General features: G+C 44.2%; 1 protein-coding gene across 4 annotated transcripts; it reads right to left on the minus strand.

Annotated features, from left to right (window-relative positions):
• Positions 1-1223: 1223 nt before the first annotated feature.
• Positions 1224-23953, minus strand: LOC115090257 (probable low-specificity L-threonine aldolase 2). Of its 4 annotated transcripts, none has more exons than XM_029599130.1 (7): positions 23079-23953; positions 20171-20254; positions 5226-5314; positions 4515-4703; positions 3512-3649; positions 3221-3413; positions 1224-2742 (listed from the first exon to the last, which is right to left on the minus strand). In XM_029599130.1, exons 1-7 carry the CDS (start codon positions 23482-23484, stop codon positions 2438-2440), a joined length of 1404 nt encoding a protein of 467 aa, XP_029454990.1. In that variant the 5' UTR covers positions 23485-23953; the 3' UTR covers positions 1224-2437. The 4 variants fall into 4 exon arrangements, with proteins under 4 accessions (XP_029454990.1, XP_029454991.1, XP_029454993.1 ...); XM_029599131.1 differs by having other exon boundaries at positions 4515-4700; positions 23079-23950; XM_029599133.1 differs by lacking the exon at positions 5226-5314 and having other exon boundaries at positions 4515-4696.
• Positions 23954-24297: the final 344 nt, after the last annotated feature.

Consider the following 24297-nt stretch of genomic DNA (forward strand, 5'->3'; position numbering starts at 1 on the left):
CTACCAGTTCAGTCGCCATCTGAGAGGGTAAACTCTTAGTTGGCTGAGGTGGTAAAATAGGTCCTTCTCCTGGACTAATGGAAGCTAAATAAGAGCTTCCCATTACTTCCTCTTCTGGATCAGTCCTTTGCCTCACGACATAACGCGTACCTGATTGCCTGGAGCTCCAGTAAGTTGATTTCACACTGTGCTTCCTGGGTGGACCATAGGCTCTGGATGCAGAGCCCCTCTACACGAGCTCCCCACCCCAAGATGGACGCATCTGTGGTTAAGACAATTTGGGTAGGGGGATTTTGGAAAGATATTCTCCATTCCAAATTCGAGAGAACCCGGAGACACGGAGTGACTCATATGTGAGTCCGGAGGCTGGTGCCCGTGGAGGGGAGTTGCAGGCCTCTGTGTCCTTGATGGAGCTTCCTCCTCCTTGGAACCAGAAACAAGTACCATATCGGTTGGGGGAAGCATCGGAGCCCTGCCAGGCATCGATGGCCTCCCAGGAACCAACCCAACTGGGTTGGTAACACACCAATGAGCACAGTGAGTCATTCCAACAGGGTGAGCGCAGGCACCGGCTCAATGCCCTGCTACTTCCGCTCCACCACCAGCTGGGCTCTGTGCTCCACTCCTCCTCAAAAGTTGTCAAAGCCAAAACCGACTGGGAGGCAGGAGGGTGGCCAAATCTTCCTCAAATCCCAGAAGTGGATCAGCGACTGGCACCAGGACTGGTGGAGACCAATGCAGACCCCTGGCATTGACAGAGGATGGGCACTCTTCTCCACGGGGTCTCTTTGGGGGCATCATGGTATGAGCCGGCGCCTTCCCTAGTCCGGCACTGTGCATCAAAGGCCAATACAGACAGATGGCCACTGTCAGAGACAGAATGCTGAACTCGATGGACCTCAGTCTGACCAACATGGCATTTCTTATGCTCAGCTCACAAAATAAACTCACTGTTCAAACAGCCAGCAAAGGCAAAAATAAATAAAGTCAGAACACCTCATGAAGTTCCCATCAGGGACTGCAAACACCGGCCAATCTGTTTATATCTTGAGTGATTCCAAATGACCCACTAAAGTGACATGACAGCATAAACATCCTTTAGCTACCACATGTCCAAAACTGAAGATGGCAGGCTGAGAAGTCACTGTTGCTCTATTAACACTATGACAATGTTCCACAAATGTACTGTGGGATAGCAGATATGGAGAAGTGGAGGCAACCAGCACTGGGCATTTGATTTACTGACTTTCTGCAATTACAATTTCGATGTAGATGTGGTACAAAGGGATACAATAAGCACAATTTCAGCAATCTTATGGATCCTAGAGAAAATGGGAATCTTTGTGAACTGTGATTTCAATAACTCGTATACAACAAAAATGTATTTTATGTATTAAAACGTGATTACATGCTTCAGGTCTGTACAAACATCAAAGTGTGGTACAGATAAATATAAAACCATAACACCCCCCTCCCTGAGCCCATAATCCATCCAACCCTAATTAACAATAGCTATATAATGAAATACACATTAACAAATTAATTTTCCCATTCAATTTGTTGTACTCATCTTCTTAATCCCAAAACCTATGGTATCCAAAGAAAGTGACTAACAGGGCATTCAACCAGGTTGCGTGAGCAGCCAGGTGATTAACACTGTGCCTGGTATATTCTATGGTTAAAAGACGGTTCTGCTGTCACTGGAATCAAACTGCATATAAACAGGTTGCCGTACATTTGCAGTCTCCCCTGGATGACAGTCCCAAAATATGTAGGAAACATTGGATCTTTGCACAGGAGCGCGCTGTGGTTGTTATTTTCATTATTTGGGTTGGAGTGATGATTTCTTTTTCTTCCACACATCCTCAGAAGTAAACAACCTGGAACTGAAATCCTGGGATGGAGCGTTTGTGTCTTATCGCAAGTCTCTAATTTAATTCTGTTTTATGTAATTGATGATTGTAATTCGCCTTGAGCATTTTTTGATTGGAAAGGCGAATGAGAGATAGATAGATTTGATTATAAAATAAGCTAAAGCCACTGATCAAGCAGGTCTGAGCTTCTGCACAGATGGAGAATATGGGCCTTGTCATCATTAACTGTCATCTTCTAGGTTTCCTTAGTTTAGTGTGTGAAAGAATGGAAGAACATAGCTTGGTTATTCTCAGCTGTGATCTGAGAAAGGCACATATATTCTGTCACATGAGAAAAAAAGCCCTATGGGTGATCACCTGTAAGATATTCTGGACAGATTTTTCACAGCACACAGAATTCTGGTCACATTTAATTGGCGCCAAAAGGAAAGCTCCAGATCCTGGAGCTTTAGCAGAATATTTCATTCTTGACAATTTGCTTGAGTGTGGTAGGGTCAGAAGCCATCGCTGACGAATCACAATGTGGCTCCTGTTTGTGGTCCCGCCTGCCCCATCCTGCATTCTCAAGTGATGGTAAGCTCTTCTCTGTACTTCTGCAACACAAACTGAAGCTTCTGCAGCGCCAGCTCTGTGTCCTCTGCTGAAATACCATCGTACCAGACTGCCCGCAGCGTCCGCTCAGAGAACACCTGCATCAGAACACAAGTCCCGTGTCCAAACTTTGCAATCTCCTCCTCGCTTACACACTGCAGGTGGTCGCAGAACTCCTGGGGAGAGATACGAGGCTCGTCCACGCTGAGGAGCACAATGTTACTCTCCACTGATGCCAGGTCAACGGAACAGAAGGGGGCCGCCTGGTCATGCACACCTAAAGAGAAAGAAAAGTACATGGTTTCATTAAAGATGCAGACCATTCGCCAGCAGAGATGGTTTACAATTAAAACAAAGTGCTTGCAGAAGCTTATAGGACAGAGGTCAGTACTCAGCACTGTTAAATGTGACACTTGAGTTCCACCCCCTGACTCAGGGTCCTGCTGAGGCAGAGCAAAGAGAGTCAAGTACTGCTCTCATGGTAACAGAAGAGCAGCAGAGGAAAGAGCTCTTTCAAATCTGCCTTCCCTCTCAGGCACAATTCAGTCTCTGTACCAGAAAACAAGTTCCCCATCAATCATGTCACATGTAACTGCATTGCTAGGAAAGAAGAGCAGGGAAGGATCTCCACACCACTCCCAGACAGGGTTCAGAACATGGAGGCTCCTTCTCCATCTCGCTACACTTTTCACCGTCTGTTGTTTTCAAGAATTGGTAAAGTACAAACCGATAACTCTTCAAATCTTTATTTTCACCTTGTGCAAACGTCCTGGCCTTGCAATGATCATTCTTCAGCTTCTCCTCTGCCTGCAATAATCCAACAAGTGCAGGGGCTGCCAGGACTCCCACCTGCCGCATCGCTCCCCCCAGCACCTTCCGTACACGCCGAGCTTCCTTAATGAAATGCCTGCGGCCAGCAATCATCGCCCCTACAGGAGCTCCCAGCCCCTGTCAGCATGCAGAGATAAAAGATGAATGCAGTGATAGATGCACTATGATCAAACTCAGGGCACATGAACAAAGAGTTAGAGCACAGAGGCCCTTACCTTGGATAGACACATGGACACGGAGTCACAGTGCTGTGTGATCAGAGCTGGTGCCACGCCCAGTGCCACTGCTGCATTTAGCAGTCGCGCACCATCCATGTGCACAGCCAGCGAGTGGCAGTCAGCGAGTTGGCGAACCTACAGGGGATCAAGAACAATCCAACTTCAGGCTGGTGAAACAATGGCCTGAGGGCCCCCCCCAGCCGAATCTGATCGTTAAGACGATCTGGCACACGATTCACATCTCTAAAACGCATATCCTCTGGGGTCAATGCAGTAAGACCCTCGTTGAAATCGGGCGCTCGTACTGAGTGCCTGTTTTCCTAATGCGCATGCTGTCACATCCCCTGGGTACCCGATGCAGTATTTAAATGAGGGGCTGCATAAAAAAAGATGTGCTGGGGAAAACTGTGCGTCCCTAGAGCTCAAATGCATTGGGTGCCCACAATTGCAATGGGCGCTTAATATAAGCGTCTGTTCTTATCCCGCTTCTTCTGGCTGATTTTGCTGAGGTTGCTAAAGATGCCCATTGCTAAGTGGCCCTTGCTATGGGCATCCAGAAGATTTTCTTTTTTTTTTTAAATCAAGCCAATACACATTTACTTTTCACCATCACAAGCAGTAAACTGAAGCGTCACAACGATACTAAGCAGGAGGATACTAAGCAGAGGACTGTATTTTTTAACTTCTCATGAGCCCCTGACTTGCGGATTGACTTACTGCCAGCTCTGGAAATGGAGTTAAATTTGATGCTTTAAAAAGTGTGCATTGGGTGCTCGGTGATTTTCTGCATCGGGAGGTAATAACTAATAGCCTCAACTACATGGAATTTACATGTGATGGGCGCTATCGGCTACGCATTTGTTTGGGTGCTCGATTGGATGCGCTAATCTCCTTATTGCATCGGGTGCTAGTCTGGCATGCCCAAAACGAGTGTAAAACCTGTGCACTAGGCTGGGCGCTCTTTATTGCACTGGCCCCTCTGTGATATGAGAGCACTTACATCCTGGAGGTAGGAGATTGGCAGGACCCGTCCCCCTGCAGTGCAGTGCGTGTTCTCCAGACAGATGAGCCGTGTGAGGGGGACATGAGGATCTGGGTATTGCTGCTGTATCTTACATTCCAGTTCCTGAAGATCCGGTCTGCCATCTGGGACGTCCCTCACTGTCCGATGGTGAACTCCTGCTATCTTCTCTCAACAAAAAAGACAGAGAGGGAGAAGTGAGGCACCCAGCTTGGTATGTATAGGCAAAGGCAGGGGAGGGGGGCAAGGGGTGGTAGCCGATTGAAAACAAGTTATTATTTAGTGATTTGATTTTATTCTATCGCTTGTTGTACGTTGTGCTGATTTTCCTAGAGCCCTTAAGAATGTAATAAATAAATGCCATTAGAGGGCAGCAGAGCACAAACAGTTCCTAGGATCACCAGCTCAGTGCTCACACCCAGCAGAAGAATCTCACCAAGAACTACTCCCCTCATCCCATGGCAGCTTGTCCCTCCAGAACTAAGGGAAGAGTCATATTTCCATCTATACTCTATCAAAGTCTCATTTAAATTACATGGACTTTCAGGTGCAGCAGCAACACACACACACACCACCACCACGATGCATGCACATTTACAAATTAACCAAACCACTGCGAGGCAGTGCCACAATCACAGGTTCTAAGATGTACACATTATGCTGCCTGTCCTCTACTCCGCCCCTGATTACCTGAGCAACTCCGCCCTGCTCATAGATATGGAGATGGGACGTTGCACCAAGAAGCAGCTCTGCACCTCTGGTCCTGCAGTGACACATCACTGTGAGGGGAAAGCAGAGGAGTGAGGAACCACCAGGGACCCAACAGACAGCACTCAGGGGAGAAGATGCACCCAGAGAAGAAAACTCTCTCAGCCTGTACCCAGCAAAATTAGGAGAAAATCTTTCAACTGCCAAGACAATTACAACCAGAGTACCACAGGGGTTGATATTATCTGCTCTATTACTTAACCTTTACTTGGTCTCTTTAGGCAGCTTGATAGCTTCATTTGGGATTCAATATAATTTTTTTTGTAGCTGTTTATTTAAGAAAACATACAGGTATGCACACACCAAATACAGGTAAAATATACAGAAATAAAGTGGACGTCTCAGAAAAAAAGAAATAACCATCCATAATCACATTCAAATACAATGCATACATTAGAAATATTCAACAATGAACAAAGCAATACATTACTTATCAATTTGAAAAGATACCAATCTCAGAATTTTATCACCCACCGACTACTATGTATTAGGAACTCTGCGACATGCCCCATATCCCTTCATAATTCTCCATCTTATCTCTAAACAAATATGCAAGCTTTTCCATGACAGCAATCTCAGCAAGTACATTATTCCAATAAACGAGTGGCGGAGACGATTTCCAAAACTGAGCAATTGTCATTCAGGCAACATGAAGGATGCAATGTAAATTTTATGCAGATAATATCCAACTTTCTTTTTCTTTGGGCACATCTATCCAAACTGCGTTAGCTTCATTAACTGCCTGTTTACATGCTATTAAATGTTGAATGAACATCAACCAGCTTGTACCGAACACTGAAATAAGTGAAGCGCTTTAGGTGACTCGCTTGCCTATTCCTGATCATACTGTACAATTGCAAATAAAAGGTCAGTCAATTCCTTTTTTGACTCCGGGCATTATTTTCGACTCAAATCTATCTTTTAAACCACAGATTAAGGCAGTTTTAAAGGTTGCATCCAGCTAGATGTTTGAAAAATCTTCTTGACTCAGGACATATCTCAATCAGCAGTGAAAGCATTAATTTCAGCTTCACTCGACTACTGTAATTTCCTTTATTTTGGTTTGCCTGAAAGCACTTAAAGGTGCTCCAAACTGTTCAGCATGCTTCATTTGATAACAGGGTGGTAGCAGAAGGGAGCATGTAACTCCTATACTGAAAAATCTGCATTGGCTTCTGGTAGTCATTAAAAAAATAAGCAAGCTGTTTACTCTCATTTTAAGGCCCTACATAAAGACGGTGCCAAATACTTAAAAAAAAGCCCTCTTGTCACACAGGCGCCTGAGGGGGGATATGATAGAGATTTATAAAATCATGAGTAGAATAGAATGGATAATTGTGAATTATTTACGCTTTCAAATATTTATTTATTTATTTTAATTTCTTATATACCGGCATTCGCGATGGGAGTCGCATCATGCCGGTTTACAAATAACAAGGTGTGACAACAGAATAAATACTTAATAACTTAAAAACATTAACATGTGATAGAAGAATAAGGTAGCAGTTACAATAAAACAGGGATAAAATGCAACTTGGAATGAAGAGAAGGCAAAAGAGAGATTAACACTGAGATAACAAAAGAATGACCAAGGTAAATAGAACCAAGGTAAATAAACCTGCCTCATTAAAAAAGAGAGAACATTATTGAGTTGTCAAAGGTTGTTGATTACTCTGACGGGAGTTCTTAGTTGCTTAAGTTGAGAGTGGGTTCAGTTGGTGTCTGGAAAGGCTTTCAAGAATAGCCAGGTTTTAAGTCTTTTTCTGAAAGTGGGGAGGCAAGGTTCCTGTCTCAGTTCTGGTGGTATAGAATTCCACAAGGTAGGTCCTGCTGTAGAGAAAGCCCTGTCTCTGAGAGTCCTATGGTTAAAGGTTTTTGCAGGAGGCGCCTGTAATGAGTCTCTGTAGGAACAAAAACTAGAGGGCACTCTAGTACAAAAACTAGAGGGCACTCCATGAAGTTAATAAGTAGCACATTTAAAACAAATCGACAAAACCTCTTTTTCACTCAATGCACAATTAAGCTCTGGAATTCTTTGACAGCGGATGCGATAAAGACAGCTAGAGTAGCTGGATTAAAAAAGGTTTGGACAAGTTTTATTTTATTTTTTTTATTTAAAAGTGTTTGTAAACTGTCTTTACAAACAGTGTTTAATCAAAACGGTTTACATAACTAAATAAAAAAAAAAAACCTGCCTTTGAAATTGAGAAGAGATTTCTGTGGGGAAAGCCATGATTCTGAGACCCGCCCCCTCCCCTGACATCATCGCAAACGGATCCGGGCAGTTTGAAAGGTGCCAAGCCAGCAGGCGCTGCGCGCCGAAGGGGTGCGACAAAGGGGCACTCCCCTTTGTGCACCCCTTTGTGTTATTTGTTTAATATGCTCCTTGTTATACCTTTTGCTTAATTGTTAAGAACTTTGATTTTGATGATTTTATTTTTGTAATCTCTTAGCCTCAGGTACAAAAATTTTAGATTGTAAGCCCTTTTAGGGGATAGTGAATTACCTATTGTACCTTATTGTAAACCGATGTGATATCTCTTTTTGAAATGAACATCGATATATAAAAATCACAAATAAATAAATAAAAAAAACCAAACATAAATAAAAATTAAACTTAAAAAAAAAACATAAAATTATAAAAAGCGCATAATTACAAAAATATTCAATAAAAATAAAAAGTATCTAAAACAATAGTTAGTTTACATAAGATAAATCAATATATAATAATGATGTGCCCTGCATGAGAGAAAGAGGTTATGTTATTTAGAGTGTGATATGTGGAAAGCAGATTGAAATAGGTGCGTTTTTAGGGATTTTTTGAAATGTTTGGAGTTGGATATGGATCTTAAAGAGTCTGGTAGTGCATTCCATAAGATTGGTCCAATGACAGAGAATGATCTTTTCCTAGTGATGTCGAGACGGGCCTGTCGTGGTGATAGGATATCTAAAAGGTTTTTGTCCAGTGATCTTAGATGTCTAGCGGGTTTGTATATTTGGAGCATGGAGCATAAAGTAACTGAGTTAGGGGTGTAAATGAGGGAGTGTATAATGGACAGGATCTTGTATTGTATTTTGTATTTAATTGGTAACCAGTGTAATGATTGAAGTATCGGAGTAATGTGATTTTTTATGGATGAGTTTGTTAAGATACGTGCTGCTGCATTTTGGATCAGTTGAAGTGAGTGAAGTGTGTTATCTGGGAGACCTATATAAAGAGAATTACAATAGTCAAGCACCGAAAAGATGAGCGATTGAAGTATAGTCCGAAAATCGTGAAAGAAAAGTAGTTGACGAAGGCGTTTTAGAAGTTGGAGCTTATAAAATGAATTTCTGGTAATTATGGATATGTGTTGTTTTAATGAAAGGTCTGAATTGATAATTATACCTAAGTTTTTTGCAGATTTGGAGATGGGGATAGTGATTCCGTTAAATACAAGTTGGGAGGGGGGACCTATGGATGAGTCTGTAATTGATGAGAGGTGGACTATTTCTGTTTTTTTTGGATTTAATTTCAGTCGATTGTGAGAAAGCCATGTGTCAATAGTTGTGAGATATAAGGATACTAAAGATAATGTATGAGTCCAGAAGGTGTTGTATGGTACCATGAACTGTATGTCATCGGCGTAGATTTTAAATTGTATGTTTAGTGAGGCTAAGATACTGCAGAGAGGTCACAGATAGATATTAAAGAGAATAGGGGATAGAGAAGAACCCTGTGGAACACCCGATGCAATAGAATATGGTTCAGAAGAATGATTGTTTATATTGACTTGTTGAATACGATCGGACAGAAATGAAATAAACCATTGTAATACAACACCCGAGATACCTATAGATTTAAGAATAGAGATGAGGATTTGGTGATCAACAATGTCAAACGCCGCGGAAATATCTAAGAAGACAATGATGTGATCTGTGTAAGAATCGAAAGCCCAAAATATAGTGTCAAATGAAGTCAATAGAAGAGTTTCAGTGGAGTGACCCTTGCGGAATCCATGTTGATTTGTATGTAATATATCATTTTCTGATAGGTAATTTGATAGTTGAGATAACACTACTGATTCGATCAGCTTAGCTAGGGATGTTAGTGTAGCAATGGGTCTAAAATTGTTAAGATCGAAATCTTCCTTTGATTTATTTTTTATAATTGGAAGTATGGAAGTTTTTTTGAGAGAGGATGGAAGGAGACCATTTTCCAGAGATTGATTTACTAATAGTGCTAAAAAATTGCTAGCATGAGGACCTAATGCTTTGAAGAAAGTACCAGAGCACGGATTATCGGGTGAGTTAGAAGGGTTTTGTTTTCTAATAATGGTTTGTATAGTGTTTTCAGAAACTGGTGTAAATTCGGACCATGTATAAGTAGATTCAAGGTTATTATAAGAAGGTAATGATAGCTTGGAGAGTTGTTTTGAAATGTCTGTGACTTTTGATTTGAAATGATTAGCAATTTTATTACATAGAGCCGTGTCAAAAATGGTAGAACATTCTTTTTGAGTAGTTGTTGGAGTTTTTACTATATTGAATAGTATGTTAGGGTTTCCATTGGCTTTGGCAATTTGATTTGCATAGTAAGATTTTTTTGCCAAGTTAATGTTTTTGTTGTATTGACGTAATAAGGAATAGTAAGCATTTTTTGTTTCAGGGGTTTTATTCTTCCTCCATTTGCGTTCCAGTTTTCTAAGTGAGGTTTTTAATGAATGCAGAACTTTTGTATACCAAGGAGCATTTGTTTTATTTTTTTTGTTTGATTGTATTTTTATTGTTTTTAAAGGAGCAATTGAGTTTAATGAAGAAGAAATAACAGAATTCCATTTATCAATGGTTTCCTGAATGTTAGGAGCTAATGTAGTTGGTAAGTTGGGTACTACTGTATCAAGGAAAGAGTCTATGGTAGTGAACTTTCGTTTGCCTATAGATTGCGAATCCTTTTTGTTTAATGTGTTTGTATGGGTGATATTGAGGGAAAAATTGATTAGATAATGGTCTGACCATGGTATTGCAGTGATCTTGTTTTTTTCTGGAATATTGGAGAAAAAGCTGGAATTGATAAAGACCAGGTCTAAGGTTTAACCTTTTGTATGTGTGGGGGACTGAATAAGTTGTTCCCAGCCCAGGCCTGACATGGCGTCCAGAAAGGCATTTACTATGGGTGAGGGGCATGTAATATGTAAATTGAAATCACCTACTATAATAGTTTTACTTAAATCAACTGGAAGAGAGGCTATAAGTTCAATGAAACTTGATAAGTCTGATTGTAGGCATCCTGGTGGAGAGTAAATAATACAGATGTTTAAGAGAAAAGTTGTTATAAGTAGTACTTCATGACGACCTGAAACAGTGAGCTGTTTTTTTTATAGGTGAGAGCGAAGATTTAATAATAGCTAAAATACCACCACCTCTTCTATACAGTCTGGGTTCTGAGAAAGCTGAATAACCTGATGGGCATAGCGAGTTTAGGAGTACTGTGTCGGTTTCTGAAAGCCATGATTCCGTTATAAGAAAAAAGTCAGGGTTATTTTTCAATATTAGATCTGACAGTATTGGAATTTTCTTGCGCACTGATTGTGCATTACACATCATAAATGAATAAGTTATAACAGATACGGTAAACAAGGTTGATAATATATGATAATACAGTAACTAGAGAGTTTCTCATGCAGAGTTTAGAGTTATCTAGGTTGAGAGTCTTAAAGGTACTTCTTGGAGAAGTCCATAAACTGTTATTAATCAGATAGATTTGGGAAAAGCCACTACTTATCCCTGGGGATTGGCAGCATGGGATCTATCTGCTGTTTGGGATCCTGCCACTGTTGGAAACAGATAATGGGCTTGATAGACCCTTGATCTGAATGAGTATGGCAATTTTTATATTTTATCTCGGGCCTTGTGTTCAGCCAATAAGCAGTAACTCGAAAGTCATTCTTTTAAAAGTTATAGGCTACAAACAACAAGTCAGGCCTTTCAACTACTGGCCCACAACTCTGGCACTGCCTTCCTTCTTGCCTCAGATAAAAGTCTGACTTATTGTCATTTTGAAAGAAATTGAATTTTTATTTATGGGAGTTTTAACCTAAATCCTCTTCTGTATTCTTACTATTTCATGGATTTTCTTTTTTTTAATATACTATTGACATATTGGTGTTATTTTAATTGTCTTGGATGGTTTGTGTTATAGAGCAATTTAATCTTACCTGATAATTTCCTTTCCTTGAGTTCAGTCAGACCAGTCCAGACAAATGATTATGCCCACCAACCAGCACATGGAGACAGAGGCTAATAGGGTTCTTGATATCACCCCTTATATGTATCCGGGATGACCTCAGTCTATCAGTATTGCCTGTAACAAGCTAACTTTGGACATTTTAAAGTTTAAATCCCTTAACAACCAGAGGACTTCCAAGAATCAGAAACAAGAAGAAGAATAAACTATGTATAATTCTGCTCTACCACATACCTGTACATCACATGCCGTACAGAATCCATTGCTCTTTACACCTCAAAACTGCAATTAATAGTACGTTTGGCAGTTCTGAATTGGTCTGACTGGACTCAAGGAAAAGAAATCATCAGGGAAGATTTAATTTCTCCTTCTTCGTCCAGTCAGATCAGTCCAAATGAATAGGATGTACCCAACCTACTCTTGATTAGGGCGGGACACTCCCAAACCTTCTCTCAACACCTCTACAGTGAAAGAGGCATCCTCTCTAGCCCACGGCTAAATGATAATGCTTCAAAAAGGAATGGAAGGAAGACCAAGTCACTGTCCTACAAATCTCCTGCGGAGACACCAAACGAAGGTTTGCCCAAGAAGCCGCATGAGCCCTCATAGAATGCGCTCTGAATGACTTGGGCAAGGGCCTAAGCTTATCAATGTAAGTTGCTGTAACTAATTCCTTAATCCAATGAGCAATCAAAGCTTGGATGCTGCCTCACCCTTCCTTGTTCTACTGAAAACACAAACAAATGATCCAATTTCCTAAAATCATTACGGACTTCAAATTTCTCAATAGCATTCTCCTGACACCCAGGAAACGCAGAACATCGTATTCCTTCTGCTCAAGCTGCTTACTGATCAAAGGCAAGAAAGTGTCCTGTTTCAACAGCAGCTTTGTCTGTTTCTGTTGTTAATGCTGTCTTCATGCTTTTATTCTACAGTTTCTTGTTTACTGTTAAACTGTCATCTGGTGGTCAGCCTGCATATTCACAGCTTCTGCTGTATTCAGTGCAGCTGGCTCTAAAGCAGGGGTGGGCAAACTACTGCCCGCAGGCCAAACCCGGTCTGACGAAGATTTTTTCCAGCCCACTGTTGCGTCTGTCGGTTGCAGACGGCTGTGACCGCTCTGCCTTACCTCTTTTCTCCCCTGTTCCTCCTTCTTGGGCAAGATGGCTGCCTCCGGTGGAGATTGTCGAGGGCCTCGGCGTCTCCAGCTCAGCATGGGCATTCCAGTCCGCCACGCTCAATCCCAGGGCCTCCTAGGGCGTGCACGTTGCCTATGCTCAAATACACGTCATGGCGGGAACCTCGGGGGCGTCCCCACTGCGTGACATCAATACCTCCGGGTATTTAAAGCTTCCGCTTTGCTACCACCTTTGAGTTAGCAAGGTCTTCGGTTTAGCTACTCTGACTGGTCTAAGCTGTACGCTTAGATGCCTCTCTACCTCCAGGCCTCGATCCTCACGAAGCTCTAGACACCCGCTGCTTGGGGGTCTCTCACTTCCAACCTCTCTTCGGGACTTCTACTAACTAGACAACCACTCCTTGGGGGTCTCTCTCTGTTCTATTTCAGGATCTCTGGACTACCAGGTACTCGCTCCTCAAGGGCCTATCAGTCTGTGTATCCTGCACCGCGGACTTCGGTCCCTTCATCATTACCAGGAAGACGCTACGCTACGCTCCTGTGAGTACCTCTACGATCCGGTGCTCCAACTCCACCCACCAGGCTCTGCGTTACCCGCACTGCGGGCTCTCACCTACCTTACATCTGGGTGAGGTTCTACATCTGAGACTGTTGAATGTATTGGTACCTCGCAGACTTCAGTGCCTTACCTTCCGCTTCATATCATCTATCTACTGCAGTACAATAAAGCCTTCCATTCACTCTGTGTCTGCTATCTGCGTTTAGCCTATCGCTGTGGTTCCCCACGGGGCCCCTCCCTGTGGGAGGAGTCATCTCCACAGCGACCAAGGGTCCACAATGACACAAACACAACACCCTCCTCCTCCTCCTCAATTTGCCCCATTAGGTCCGGCCCACTGGCACCTTCGATGTCATCAACAATGGCCTGACATTGCAGGCCTTTTTTGATGACTTCGAACTGGATGTCGGCGGCCGCAGGTGACGTCCACCTCAAGAGGGAGCAGCGGGGCAGGAAGAGGAGGCGCAGCACCAAACCGTAAAGTGGCTCATGCCACCAGTGGCGAAGAAAGGAAAAGGCTACCGGTGGATCCTATCCCACCACCGCAAAGAGAAGAGGCTATGCGGCTGCCAGGGGGGTGGCAAAGAGAAGAGGCCCAAATCTTCAGTTAACTCGTATGTCATCTCTGCAGGCCTCGAACAATATTAAAAGCTCACGAGGGCAGCATGTTCTCTGCCTCACAATAAACAAGATCAGCATGGAGGAAATACTACAACTGTGATTTTTCAATACTGCGTGGCCTGCAGAGAGGAGAAGGAGAGTAGAGCAGCTTTGATGATGGATCAGCTCCTCTGTCTGGGGTGTGTGTGTGGGTGCCTGCCTGGGGTCTGTGTAAGAATGAATGGGTGCCTGCCTGGGGGTCTCTGTGTAGGAGTGTTTGGAATATTTTTACAAGTTAACTATTTGATGTTATTCTGTTTGTTAATTATGTTGAACTAATCTTTTTATTGGTATGGTTACTGTTCATGGAGTTTGAAACCCCGCTCATATAGGGTGACTCTGGCCCTTGGCTCTGAAAAGCATCAGTAATGTGGCCCTCTTTAAAAAACGTTTGCCCTTCCCTGCTCTAAAGGGTTAATTTCTGACTGGAAGCAGGGGTGCCTGGGAGGTTTTCCCTCGTGTTTTTGGTCAGTCTGTGTGAATCAGCAGCTAACCTAGTCAACCCTGCAGAATTATTATCATTTTACCTGTCCTTATTTCTGTGACCCAGACTACAGTGGTTGCTGTTATCTCCAATTTATGCTCTGTTATCTGTTTTTCTTGTTAATAAAGTTTGGAGTTGAAGCAACTGCCTCCTCTGTCTGCGAGTTAGGACCAAGTAAAGCTAACTGTTTGAGCTCTGCATAGGATATGCATAGTGGAGACAGAATAGATCCCACCTTCAGAAGAAAGGAGGGCACCATATGAATTTTGACTATATCCCTTGAAATCCACAAATAAGGTTTCCTGCAAGAAAGTGCCTACAACTCCAAAATTCTGCCGGCCGAACAAATTGCCACCATAAAAACTACTTTCAAGGTAAGCAACTTGACAGAAACTGACCTAATGGATTCAAATTGAGAACCTGCCAAGAGGAGACATAATGCTCAGGACCCTGGAAGGGTTGGGGATCGCAAACTGGAGGTCCCTCTCAGGAACCGAGAAATATCCAGATGGGAAGACAAAGGTTCCCCCAACACACGGCCCATATTGCAAGCAATAACTGTGACTTGACTTCTAAGACATTAAGAGCTAATCCCTGTAAGAAAACCCAAATAGAGGGAACTGAGGCCCTGCTAGGCAAAACCTGCTGAGTGGAATACCACTTTTCAAAAATTCTACAAAACCTCACGTAAGCCAAGGAAGTTAAGACTTTCCTGGCCTTTGAAAGTGTATTCATTACTTCATGAGAATAACCTCACTTAACTAAACAAGCCCTACCAAGAGCCAGGTCCTAAGACAAAAAGATCTGGATCCTTGTGAGCAGACCCTTTTACTGCAGAAGCTGTAATAGATTCCTATCCAGCAACCTGATAAGATCTGCATATCAGGGATATCTCGGTCAGTCTGGGGTCACCAGAATCACTAGATCCGGGTATCTCAAAATCCTCTGAACAACTCTCCCTATCAGTGGCAAGGGAGGAACACAGACAAGATCACTCCTGAGAGCCAATGCTGGATCAAGACATCCATTCCTGATGACCCTTTTTCCTTTCTTTGGCTGTAAAACCTTTGAACCTTTGCATTCAAGTTGATCTCCATAAGATCCATCAATGAGACACTCCACCTGCCAATAACCAATCGAACTCCGCCCAAGATAGTAACTGCAGTCAGGGATCGACCATATTGTGGCTGAGAAAATCCACCTGAATGTTCTCCATGCCTGCTATGTGTGAGGCAGATTCCTTTCTGCCCAAAAGAGGAGCAAGTCCAGCTCGTCCGACATTTGAGGGTTCTTGCTGCCCGCCTACCAAAAATTCATATACGCCACAACTGTGGTATTATCAGACATTATTCTGACCATTTGACTCCTGACAAGGGAAATACATTTTAGGAGAGCCAACAGATTTGCCTTAGTTTATTTATTTATTTATTCTTTAATTTAAATTTTATTATTCAACATAGAAAGAAATACAAAATAGCAGGCTACAATGATTGCCCAACTGTAACAGGATTAAGAGACAGCAGCCTATTGCATTTCAATAAAATAAAAGATTCCGCATACATTTTTCTCAGTTTGTGCCACCCTCTATGCCCTAGCTTCTGAACGATTTATACACCAGCTTGCCTCCTCTTCTGACCACTGTCCCTGAGCCACGAGACCTTGACAATGTGCCTCCCAACCTAAAAGGCTGGTGTCCGTTGTCACCATTATCCAGAACAGAGGCTCAGGTTCCAGTCCTCTTTAAATTTTTGGAACTTATCCACCACCACAGACTCTCCTTGACTTGATCTAGCACCAGAAGCTTCATGAAATAATTCTGCAACTGAAGAACTCATCTGGACAAGGCAGCTCTCTGAAGGGGATGCATCTGTGCCCTTACCCAGAGATCTACATCCGAAGCTGCTGCCATGGAATTTAGAAGCTGCAGATAACTCCACATTGTCCGAACCCGGGACAAAATCAATGCCTGTAATTGCTGTAGTAATTTCTGCACCCACGGCTCTGTCAAGCACTCACAACTCAATTTCATGTCGAACAGAGCTCCCAGGTATTCCAGAGTTTGAGAAGGAAGCAACCTGTTCTTGAGCAGTTCACTACCCGTCCCAACTCCTTCAATAATTCCACCACCCTACTGGTGGCCAGAGCACTTTCCCGTTCCGATTTCGCTCTCATGAGCCAATTGTCCAGATAAGGGTGCACCAATATTCCTTCCTTTCGCAGTGCCACTGCCACCACTACCATTACCTTGGAAAAGATTTTTGGAGCTCAGCCAACCTGCATGGCAAGGTTAAGGAACTGAAAATGCTGCCTTAACACTGGAAAATGAAGAAACTTCTGATGACTTTTCCTGATCACTATGTGTAAATAAGCCCTTGCAAGGTCTAAAGAGATCAGGAATTCCCTCTGCCTCTCCACCATTATCACTGACTTCAGCATCTCCAACCTGAAGTGCAACACCCTGAGAAATGTGTTGACATGTTTCAGGTCCAGAATCGTCCGAAAGGAACTCTCCTTTTTGGGAACTAAAAAAAACTAAGTGCCATTCCTGACTCCACGGAGGTTTTGGAACTGGCACCACCACTTTCAAGTTGAAGCGGTCCAGCATAATTCTTATCGCCTTCTGCTTTCTGGTGGAGCAACAAGGGAAAACCATAACAGCATCTGAAATAGGATGGGAGAACTCCAAGGCATAACCATCTCAAATTATCTCTAAGACCTACTGATCTAATTTAATTTGGACCCAACGCTGCTAAAACTGAGATAGGTAGCTGCCTATCTCCTAAATCGGAGATTGGGTCCTCAAATACTCATTGTGAATTCCAGAAAGATCCCGTTGATTCTGCAGCTTCATCTTTTTACTGTACAAAAGGACTGAAACCTACCAAACTGTCAAGACCTCTGAACACTAGATGAATGCCCCTGCTTAAACCTCCTAGTATCTTGAAAATAATTACAGGCTTGAGCTGCCTGTGAGGCACTCTTAGGAAATCCTCGGAACCTTGGAATCGCCCCATAGCTCGGCCATCTTTTCCAGATCCTTGTCAAATAACAGAATACCCCTACAGAGAAGTTTTGTCAAATTGGACTTAGAAACAGAATCCGTTGATCAGCTGCACAACCATAGCCACCTTCTAGCTGCTACTATAGAAGCTATACTCCTTGCTGATGTACACACTAAATCAAAGGAGGCATCCACGAGATGCGCTGCTTCTGGCTCCAAGTGGGAAGCCTCCTTGAGAACCCCCCCACACACTCTCACTGAGATAAACGCAGTTCAGAACTTGCTATATTACAGCCACATGCCGCTGTTTGAAGCCCCTTACTAGAAGCTTCAGCACATACTCAGTCTTCCTGTCCTGTGCATCCTTCCACTGGATTATTTGTCCGTTTTGTAACCGAACAAAACAGAGTGTCCATGATTCTTTCTTTCCTGAGCCACTAAGGGATATAGCTTTGACAACGAGCAGTCCCTTTTGAAAATCGCTTCCGGGGAGGGGGGGGGGGGGGAATCCACTCCAGAACAATTGACTCCTTCACTGCTCTACACAGTTGAAAAGATTTTGAGCGCTTTCTTACGCGGACCCCTAAAGAAGTAGAGGGTTCCCCTTTCTTCTCCTCTGCAATATTAAGCATTCTCAAGGCTTGAGAAATTAATGAAGAAAGCTGCTCGTTAAGAAGAAGGCGCACCACGGAGGAACCATCATCTCCCTCCAGAGGGAATTTGCTTTCTTGTAACTCCCTCTCTCTGTTAATGTCCCTGAAAGCCTTCGTCTTCTAAGGAGTCCTCTGACCCAGTGCCATCATCCTCCTTTATCTCCAGATCTGCCCCTTTCCTGGCCCTCTTCTTACCTCTTGAAGCAGAAAGACCTGGGGTGGGTTACGGGACTGAACTATGCCCCACTCTAAAAGCACGGAGGAAACATCTTACAAACTCCTTGGACATAGAAGCCCAAGCCAAGGATGATGGTTTCAGAGGGGAGGGGAGAGAAACCACCCTTTTCTGGCCAGTTACCCTTGTGTTGAGCAAATCTGATTCTTGTTCCTCGGGGCTGAGAGACAGAGGCTCCAGTTCCCTCTCACTACCCTGCACTCCTAAAATGGCTGCTGTTCCCACCCCGGAACCTGGATCCCCAGAAGGACCAGATTGCCCTGTCAACATTCACCCCCCGCCCCCCAAGATCCAAAACTGCCGCTCTTCTCCATTCCCCCCTCTTCCAGGCAAACTCAAAAGAGCTTTGCCACTCCTGGTCTCTGCTGTCTATGAGTTCTGCAGACCATGGTCTTGTTCCTGCGCTCTGCCGCGGCAGCCATCAGCTCCATGTTCCACAATGGGCCTCAGTGCTGAGACTGAGAAATGCAGGATAAACCCCCTGGACTCACCATATAAGTCCTGACACCGCAACCCTGAAGGCTGACCACTCGCTTCTGCTGCTGTTCTTCTTGTTCCTCTCCTTTTTTTTTTTTTTTAAAGTAAATTTTATGCACAGCCAAGGCAGTAGAAAACACTCCCTCTCCCCCCCCTCCTTTTTTTTTTTGGTTTTAAAGAGGCCAGACTAGAGGAGAGGAGAGAAGAGTAGGGGGATAAGGAACATTAGCCCCAAACAAACCAGTCCTCAAAGGAAAGAAATGGAGGTACCCTAGCCCAGGCACTGAGAGAGGGAAACATTTCTTTTTCCCCAGGAACTGCCTTCAGGATTAAGATGAATCTTCCCCAGGGCAATGTTCAATTGAGGGAAGGAGAACGAGCCTTTCACCACAGGAACTCAAAATCTTCTTCGAATCCAATCTAACCAGTTTAGTCCACAGCACAGATGCTCACCTACCATCTGCTAGAGACAGAGAATACTGGCAAGCTGAGATCAGCATGGATGCACATAAGGGGTGACATCAGAAAACTTGTTAATCTCTGCCTCCAATTGCTGATCGGTGGGCATAACCCATTCATCTGAACTGGTCTGACTGGATGAAGAGGAATTTGATGTTTTATGTTGTTATTGTAATTCACCTTGTGCAATGTCATTGGATTAGTGCAGAACAGAAGCATTTAAAAAAAACCCAAAAACTTTCCTCTCTCTGAAATGCAGAAGGCTTTCCTGCAAACTCTGTGGTCTGAAGTCAGTGCTGCTAATGTTTTCTTCTTATAAGAGAACTGTTTGTTTAACTCTGGGTCTGGTTTCTCCATTCACTGTTACAAAGGCAGTCATAGCTGCAGCTCATGGACTACTACATGCAGAAAGCTGTAACCATAGTACTTCCAAATCCATCTCCTCTGGATCCATCAACACATCATTCCCTCCAGCAGCTGAAATGTGCGAGATAGTAAATCTACACTATTCCATATAGCGCCTCCTACTGGAAGAGGCTGGGACTGCAGGAGCTGTGAGCTCCTCCACAGCCAGAACTCCTGAACCATTCCCTACAGCAACTGCTGCTGGAACTGCAGGAGTTGTGAGCTCCCCCACACCCAGTGCTCTTGCACCATGCCTGCGGTGCCTCCTGCTGGGAGAGGCTGGGACTGTAGGAGCTGTGAGCTCCCCCACAATCAGCACTCTTGTATCATTCCCTGCAGAACCTGCTGCTAGGAAAGGTTTAGATTGCAGCTGTGAGCTCCCCAACAACCAGCACTCCTGCACCATTCTCTGCAGTGTCTCTTGCTGGGAGAGGCCAAGTCTGCAGGAGCCGTTTACTACATAGCAGTATAGACAACATTTGGTACATGGTCCTGGGTGATAATCCCCACTGACAATGCAGCTCCCAATGCTTTCTGGAGAGAAAAAAACCTGTTCCTCTTATTACTTACCAGAGATGAGGTTTCCCATGGTGCCCGACGACACAAATAGAGCATCCTCTGTCCCCAAAAGTTCAGCCACCCGCTGCTGAAGCTCTGAAAAAGAAATTAAATTTGCAGCTTTTTTCAGCCCAGCCTTGTGCTACAGCTCATAAGACAGTATATGCAACAATTTTAACACATGCCTTCAGCGGGAGAATAAAGTTCAGAGTGAAGAAAATCAGTAACTGTTTTCCTAAAGTTGTTCCACTTAGGAAAAATACAGCACCAAGCTTCCAGTCATTAGTTTGGTTCTTGTTTTTAATCCTAGCCAAGGGGCCAAAATCATGTGGAGCCACCAGGAAGTCACCCTTCCCCAAGCAGCAAAGATGACTCCACCCACACTCTTGCTAACACTGCTCAGGATCTGTCACAGTCCTTCCCACATAACAGCAATGATCCCAGCCTCAGCTGGCTCAGGGAATGGGACAGGTTTTGAACCCAAGTCTCTTGCCTACCAGCTAATAGTGCTTGCACTAAGCAACCTTTACTGCAGCACATAGCAGACTATCAAGCCAATGCAATAAAGCCGCGCGGAAAACGGGCGCTCACTGTTGAGTGCCTGCTTTCCTAATGCGCGCCCATCCACCTCTCCTGGGCGCATGATAGAATATTTAAATGAGGGGGGTCTTGCTTTCAAGGAGACACTAGGGACAAATGTGCGCCCCTAGCGCCTCCTTGGAGAGGTGGCTGTCAATGGGTTAGGAAAATGGATGCTCAGTTTTACGAGCGTCCATTTTCCTAACCTGACTGCTGGCACACATTGTTTTTTTTTTTTTTTTTTAAACCTTTTGGTTTCTCCGACTTAATATCGCCACAATTTTAAGTCGGAGGATGTACAGAAAAAGCAGTATTTTCTTTTTTGGGCTGCTCAGAAATTAGTGCCTGCTCTGGGCAGGAGCTAATTTCTGAGCATAAAAATGTGCGTGTCGGGCACACATTTTTTTTTGGATCTGGGGAGAATACCTAATAGCCTCATCAACATGTATTTGCATGTGATGAGTGCTACTAACTTTGCAGGGGGTTGGACATGTGTTTTGGACGCGCTAATCTCCTTATGGTATAAGAAGTTGTGGACGCGCATCCAAAACCCACGTCCAACTGCAGGTTAAACAGTGCGCTCGGCTGAGCGTGCTGTATTGTAGTGGCCTGTATGTGATAAGTAGCAAAAGCTGAGGAAGAGAAAAGCCAGCTATTTTCTACGTTCCCAACTAATTCAGCTTCAACCGTGGCTTTGGACACCAAAGTTCTGCTTGCCTGTCTCCCTTTCTTAAGGAAGGTTTCTTCTTCTTGCTATGCATACAAATAGCCGTTTTAAGAAATGGAGCAGGTCTTAGGTCCTCTGCAGTTATTAAAGCCCCTCTCCCCCATCCTCTCAGGTGGCTCCTTCAGTGAGAAAGTAGCTCTCAGGTCTCTGGACATCGCAGGTTTGTGCCTCAGGAAAGGCCAGAAAGCAATGCAGGACATGGGAGCTTTTCCACACACGCTTCTGTAGCCTGGTGCTAGAGCGTATATGCACAGCCCAGGCAGCAGTGAGTGGAGCAAGTGTGTTGCTAGGGCTGGAAGCAGCATACTAAAACAAATCATTGCACGCTTCATGGTCCCTGTGCTTTCAGAAAGTACATGTTCTTTCTTATCACAATAAACTCACACATGGAGCAATTCATATGCAAAGTAGAAAAGGACAAAATCTCTCCTTCCCTTTTCTTTGCAGTTACTGACTTTTCTCCTTGGCCAAAATGTACCTTGTATCCCCTTTCTCCCTACTAAAAATAGTCCTAGGAAATTGGACTTAAGAACCTAATTATTTATACCCTGGAAGGGAGGAAAGTGAGGGAGGAGTGTAATAGAGATTTAAAAACCTCAAAGGCATAAATAGGACTTCCATTTTTAGGTACTTATAAATTGTACATTTAGTGTTTATTTTCAGCTAATTAGTGGCTTTTTGAGGTTACAAAAATAATTGGTATTTTCACAGTGCAGGTACTAATGCTGAGTAACTTTTCTGGTTGAATCAACTACATACATTAACATAACACAAAATGTACTGCCACAACAAAATATTTGTAATCCCCTAAGAAATCAGTACATTCTTGCTCATGCTGTCCTTTTATCACCAGCTTCGATACAGCTGTGCAGAAGAGCTGGCAAGAGGAAGAGAATGGAGGACCATCAGCTGCTAAAAAGTGTAGCTGAGGCATTATTAGCATGGAAAAAAAGCACCAAAAAATAGAGAATCCAAGGAATTTAGGGAGGTGGCAGGGGGAGGGGGTGTCAGTTGAAACCTTAAAACAGAAGCTCTAGGTATAAATAATGCACACAAAGAATCGCCAATGCAAAAGAAGTTCTAGAACAAGATCATGATAAAGTTGGATTTAGTCATAGGCAACACTGGCAATTGCCCTGGGTGTCAAATTCTGAAGGGCCCAAAAACTAGGACCCCCCCCAGCTGCTCTCTGCTTTCCAAGGAGAAGGGAAGGAGGGAACCCCCTTGCCTTAAGTCCTCTGCCTATGGGCATTGTCATCTTAAATTTGGCCCTACTCAGAGGGCATGTAATCATGGAACAGCCTCCTAGCAGAGGTGCCAGGGATAGAGAGGCTCCTTCGCTGTGGGGGTAGTGAGGTTAACGCCTGGGATAAACAGAATCTTTAGCTGTGGGTGAGCGAGGGATAAAACCAAAGATAAACACAGAGGATCCTTAGCAGTAAGGATGTGAGGGAAAGCTCGATTGGGATTGGCTCTGTTGCATCGCATCAGTAATAGACAAGTCTGGGGCCCTGCAGTCCGTATCTTCTGCCATCATATTCTCTATTTTATATTTCAGCGGAAAATGGAAACATTTACATCTTAAACACCTTCGGTTATTAGTCTGAGACTCACCATTAACAGTTGGATCTTCTCCATAGACATCATCCCCAACCTCTGCTTCGGCCATTGCCTGTCTCATCTCTGCACTCGGTTTGCTAACCGTATCACTGCGAAGATCCACCACGTGGGCCTGCAGCTCGGTTGCGTTAGGACCCCTTGTAACTCGATAGAAGCGGATCCGAACAGGACAATGAAGGAGCCCTCGAAAGTAGCATGCCATGGGGTGGCCGGGCAAGATTGTGCCAACCCCGGATCCCAGGAGATACTGTGACCTGAACCCCCTATTACCAACCCTAGACCCACGGGGACACTGTGTGCTGAGTTCCCCGCACACAGTGTCCTCAAGCTTCCAACATGTGCTCCTCCACAGCCGGCCGAGACACCTCCCGGCCAGGGCAGAGAGCTGTCGCAGCTCCATGTTCAGCCTCGGGATCGACGACGTCAGGTTTGGACTTTGACCAGAGGCCGGAACTCGTAGTTCTGCAACGACATATCTCGAGGAAGGTGAGACAGCCCTGCAGGGAAACACTGTGCTAGGAATCCCAAGGCAACATGAGCCGAGCTAAACCCGGCCGTACAATCAGCAAAGCGGACTACAAGTTCCAGCATGCAGCACTGCGTCCGCGCGCGGAGGCGAAGGGGGGCGAACCAGGGCAGAGACCTGAAATACAAATCCCATAATGCCAAGAGAAGCGGCTGAAAGTCTGCGGAAGAGCCACGATTATGGGTCACGTGAGGAGGGAGCTGGGTGGGAAGTTGGACTGTCTCTGGCTCACGAAGGGATCTATTCTGGTTCCTCTCTCGCATTTCGTGCTCAGATTCAATCTTTTCTGTAGCCAGATGCAGTCATTGACTTCGTCTATTCTGTCGCCTCTTATGAGAATATTTTTGGGCAGAAGTCATTTTTATTCCTTTGTTACTGTCTGTAAATTTGATGGTAGTTGGTGCCCCTGCTGCAGAAGGCGTGTTCTAATGGCAGATCTGTAACGCACCAGATCTCAAAGAGTTTTCAGACCACGAGGTTTCTGAGCCTGGAGATTTGTGGTGTTGATTGCAGCGCCCTTGGTTCGGTCCCAGGCCTGGGCTCTCTCCCAGGACGAGCGGCTACTGCTCTCGCCTCTTGGGAGGGCGGCTGCAGGGTCTCCGAGGTTTCCTGGTTTCGTACGGAATAGGCAGTTAGGACTTCTTGAATCTGAGGTAGAGGATTTAACAAGTCCAGGGAGAAACTGCA

This window comes from Rhinatrema bivittatum, chromosome 4, assembly GCF_901001135.1.
Source record: "Rhinatrema bivittatum chromosome 4, aRhiBiv1.1, whole genome shotgun sequence".
In the NCBI taxonomy this organism is placed as follows: domain Eukaryota; kingdom Metazoa; phylum Chordata; class Amphibia; order Gymnophiona; family Rhinatrematidae; genus Rhinatrema; species Rhinatrema bivittatum.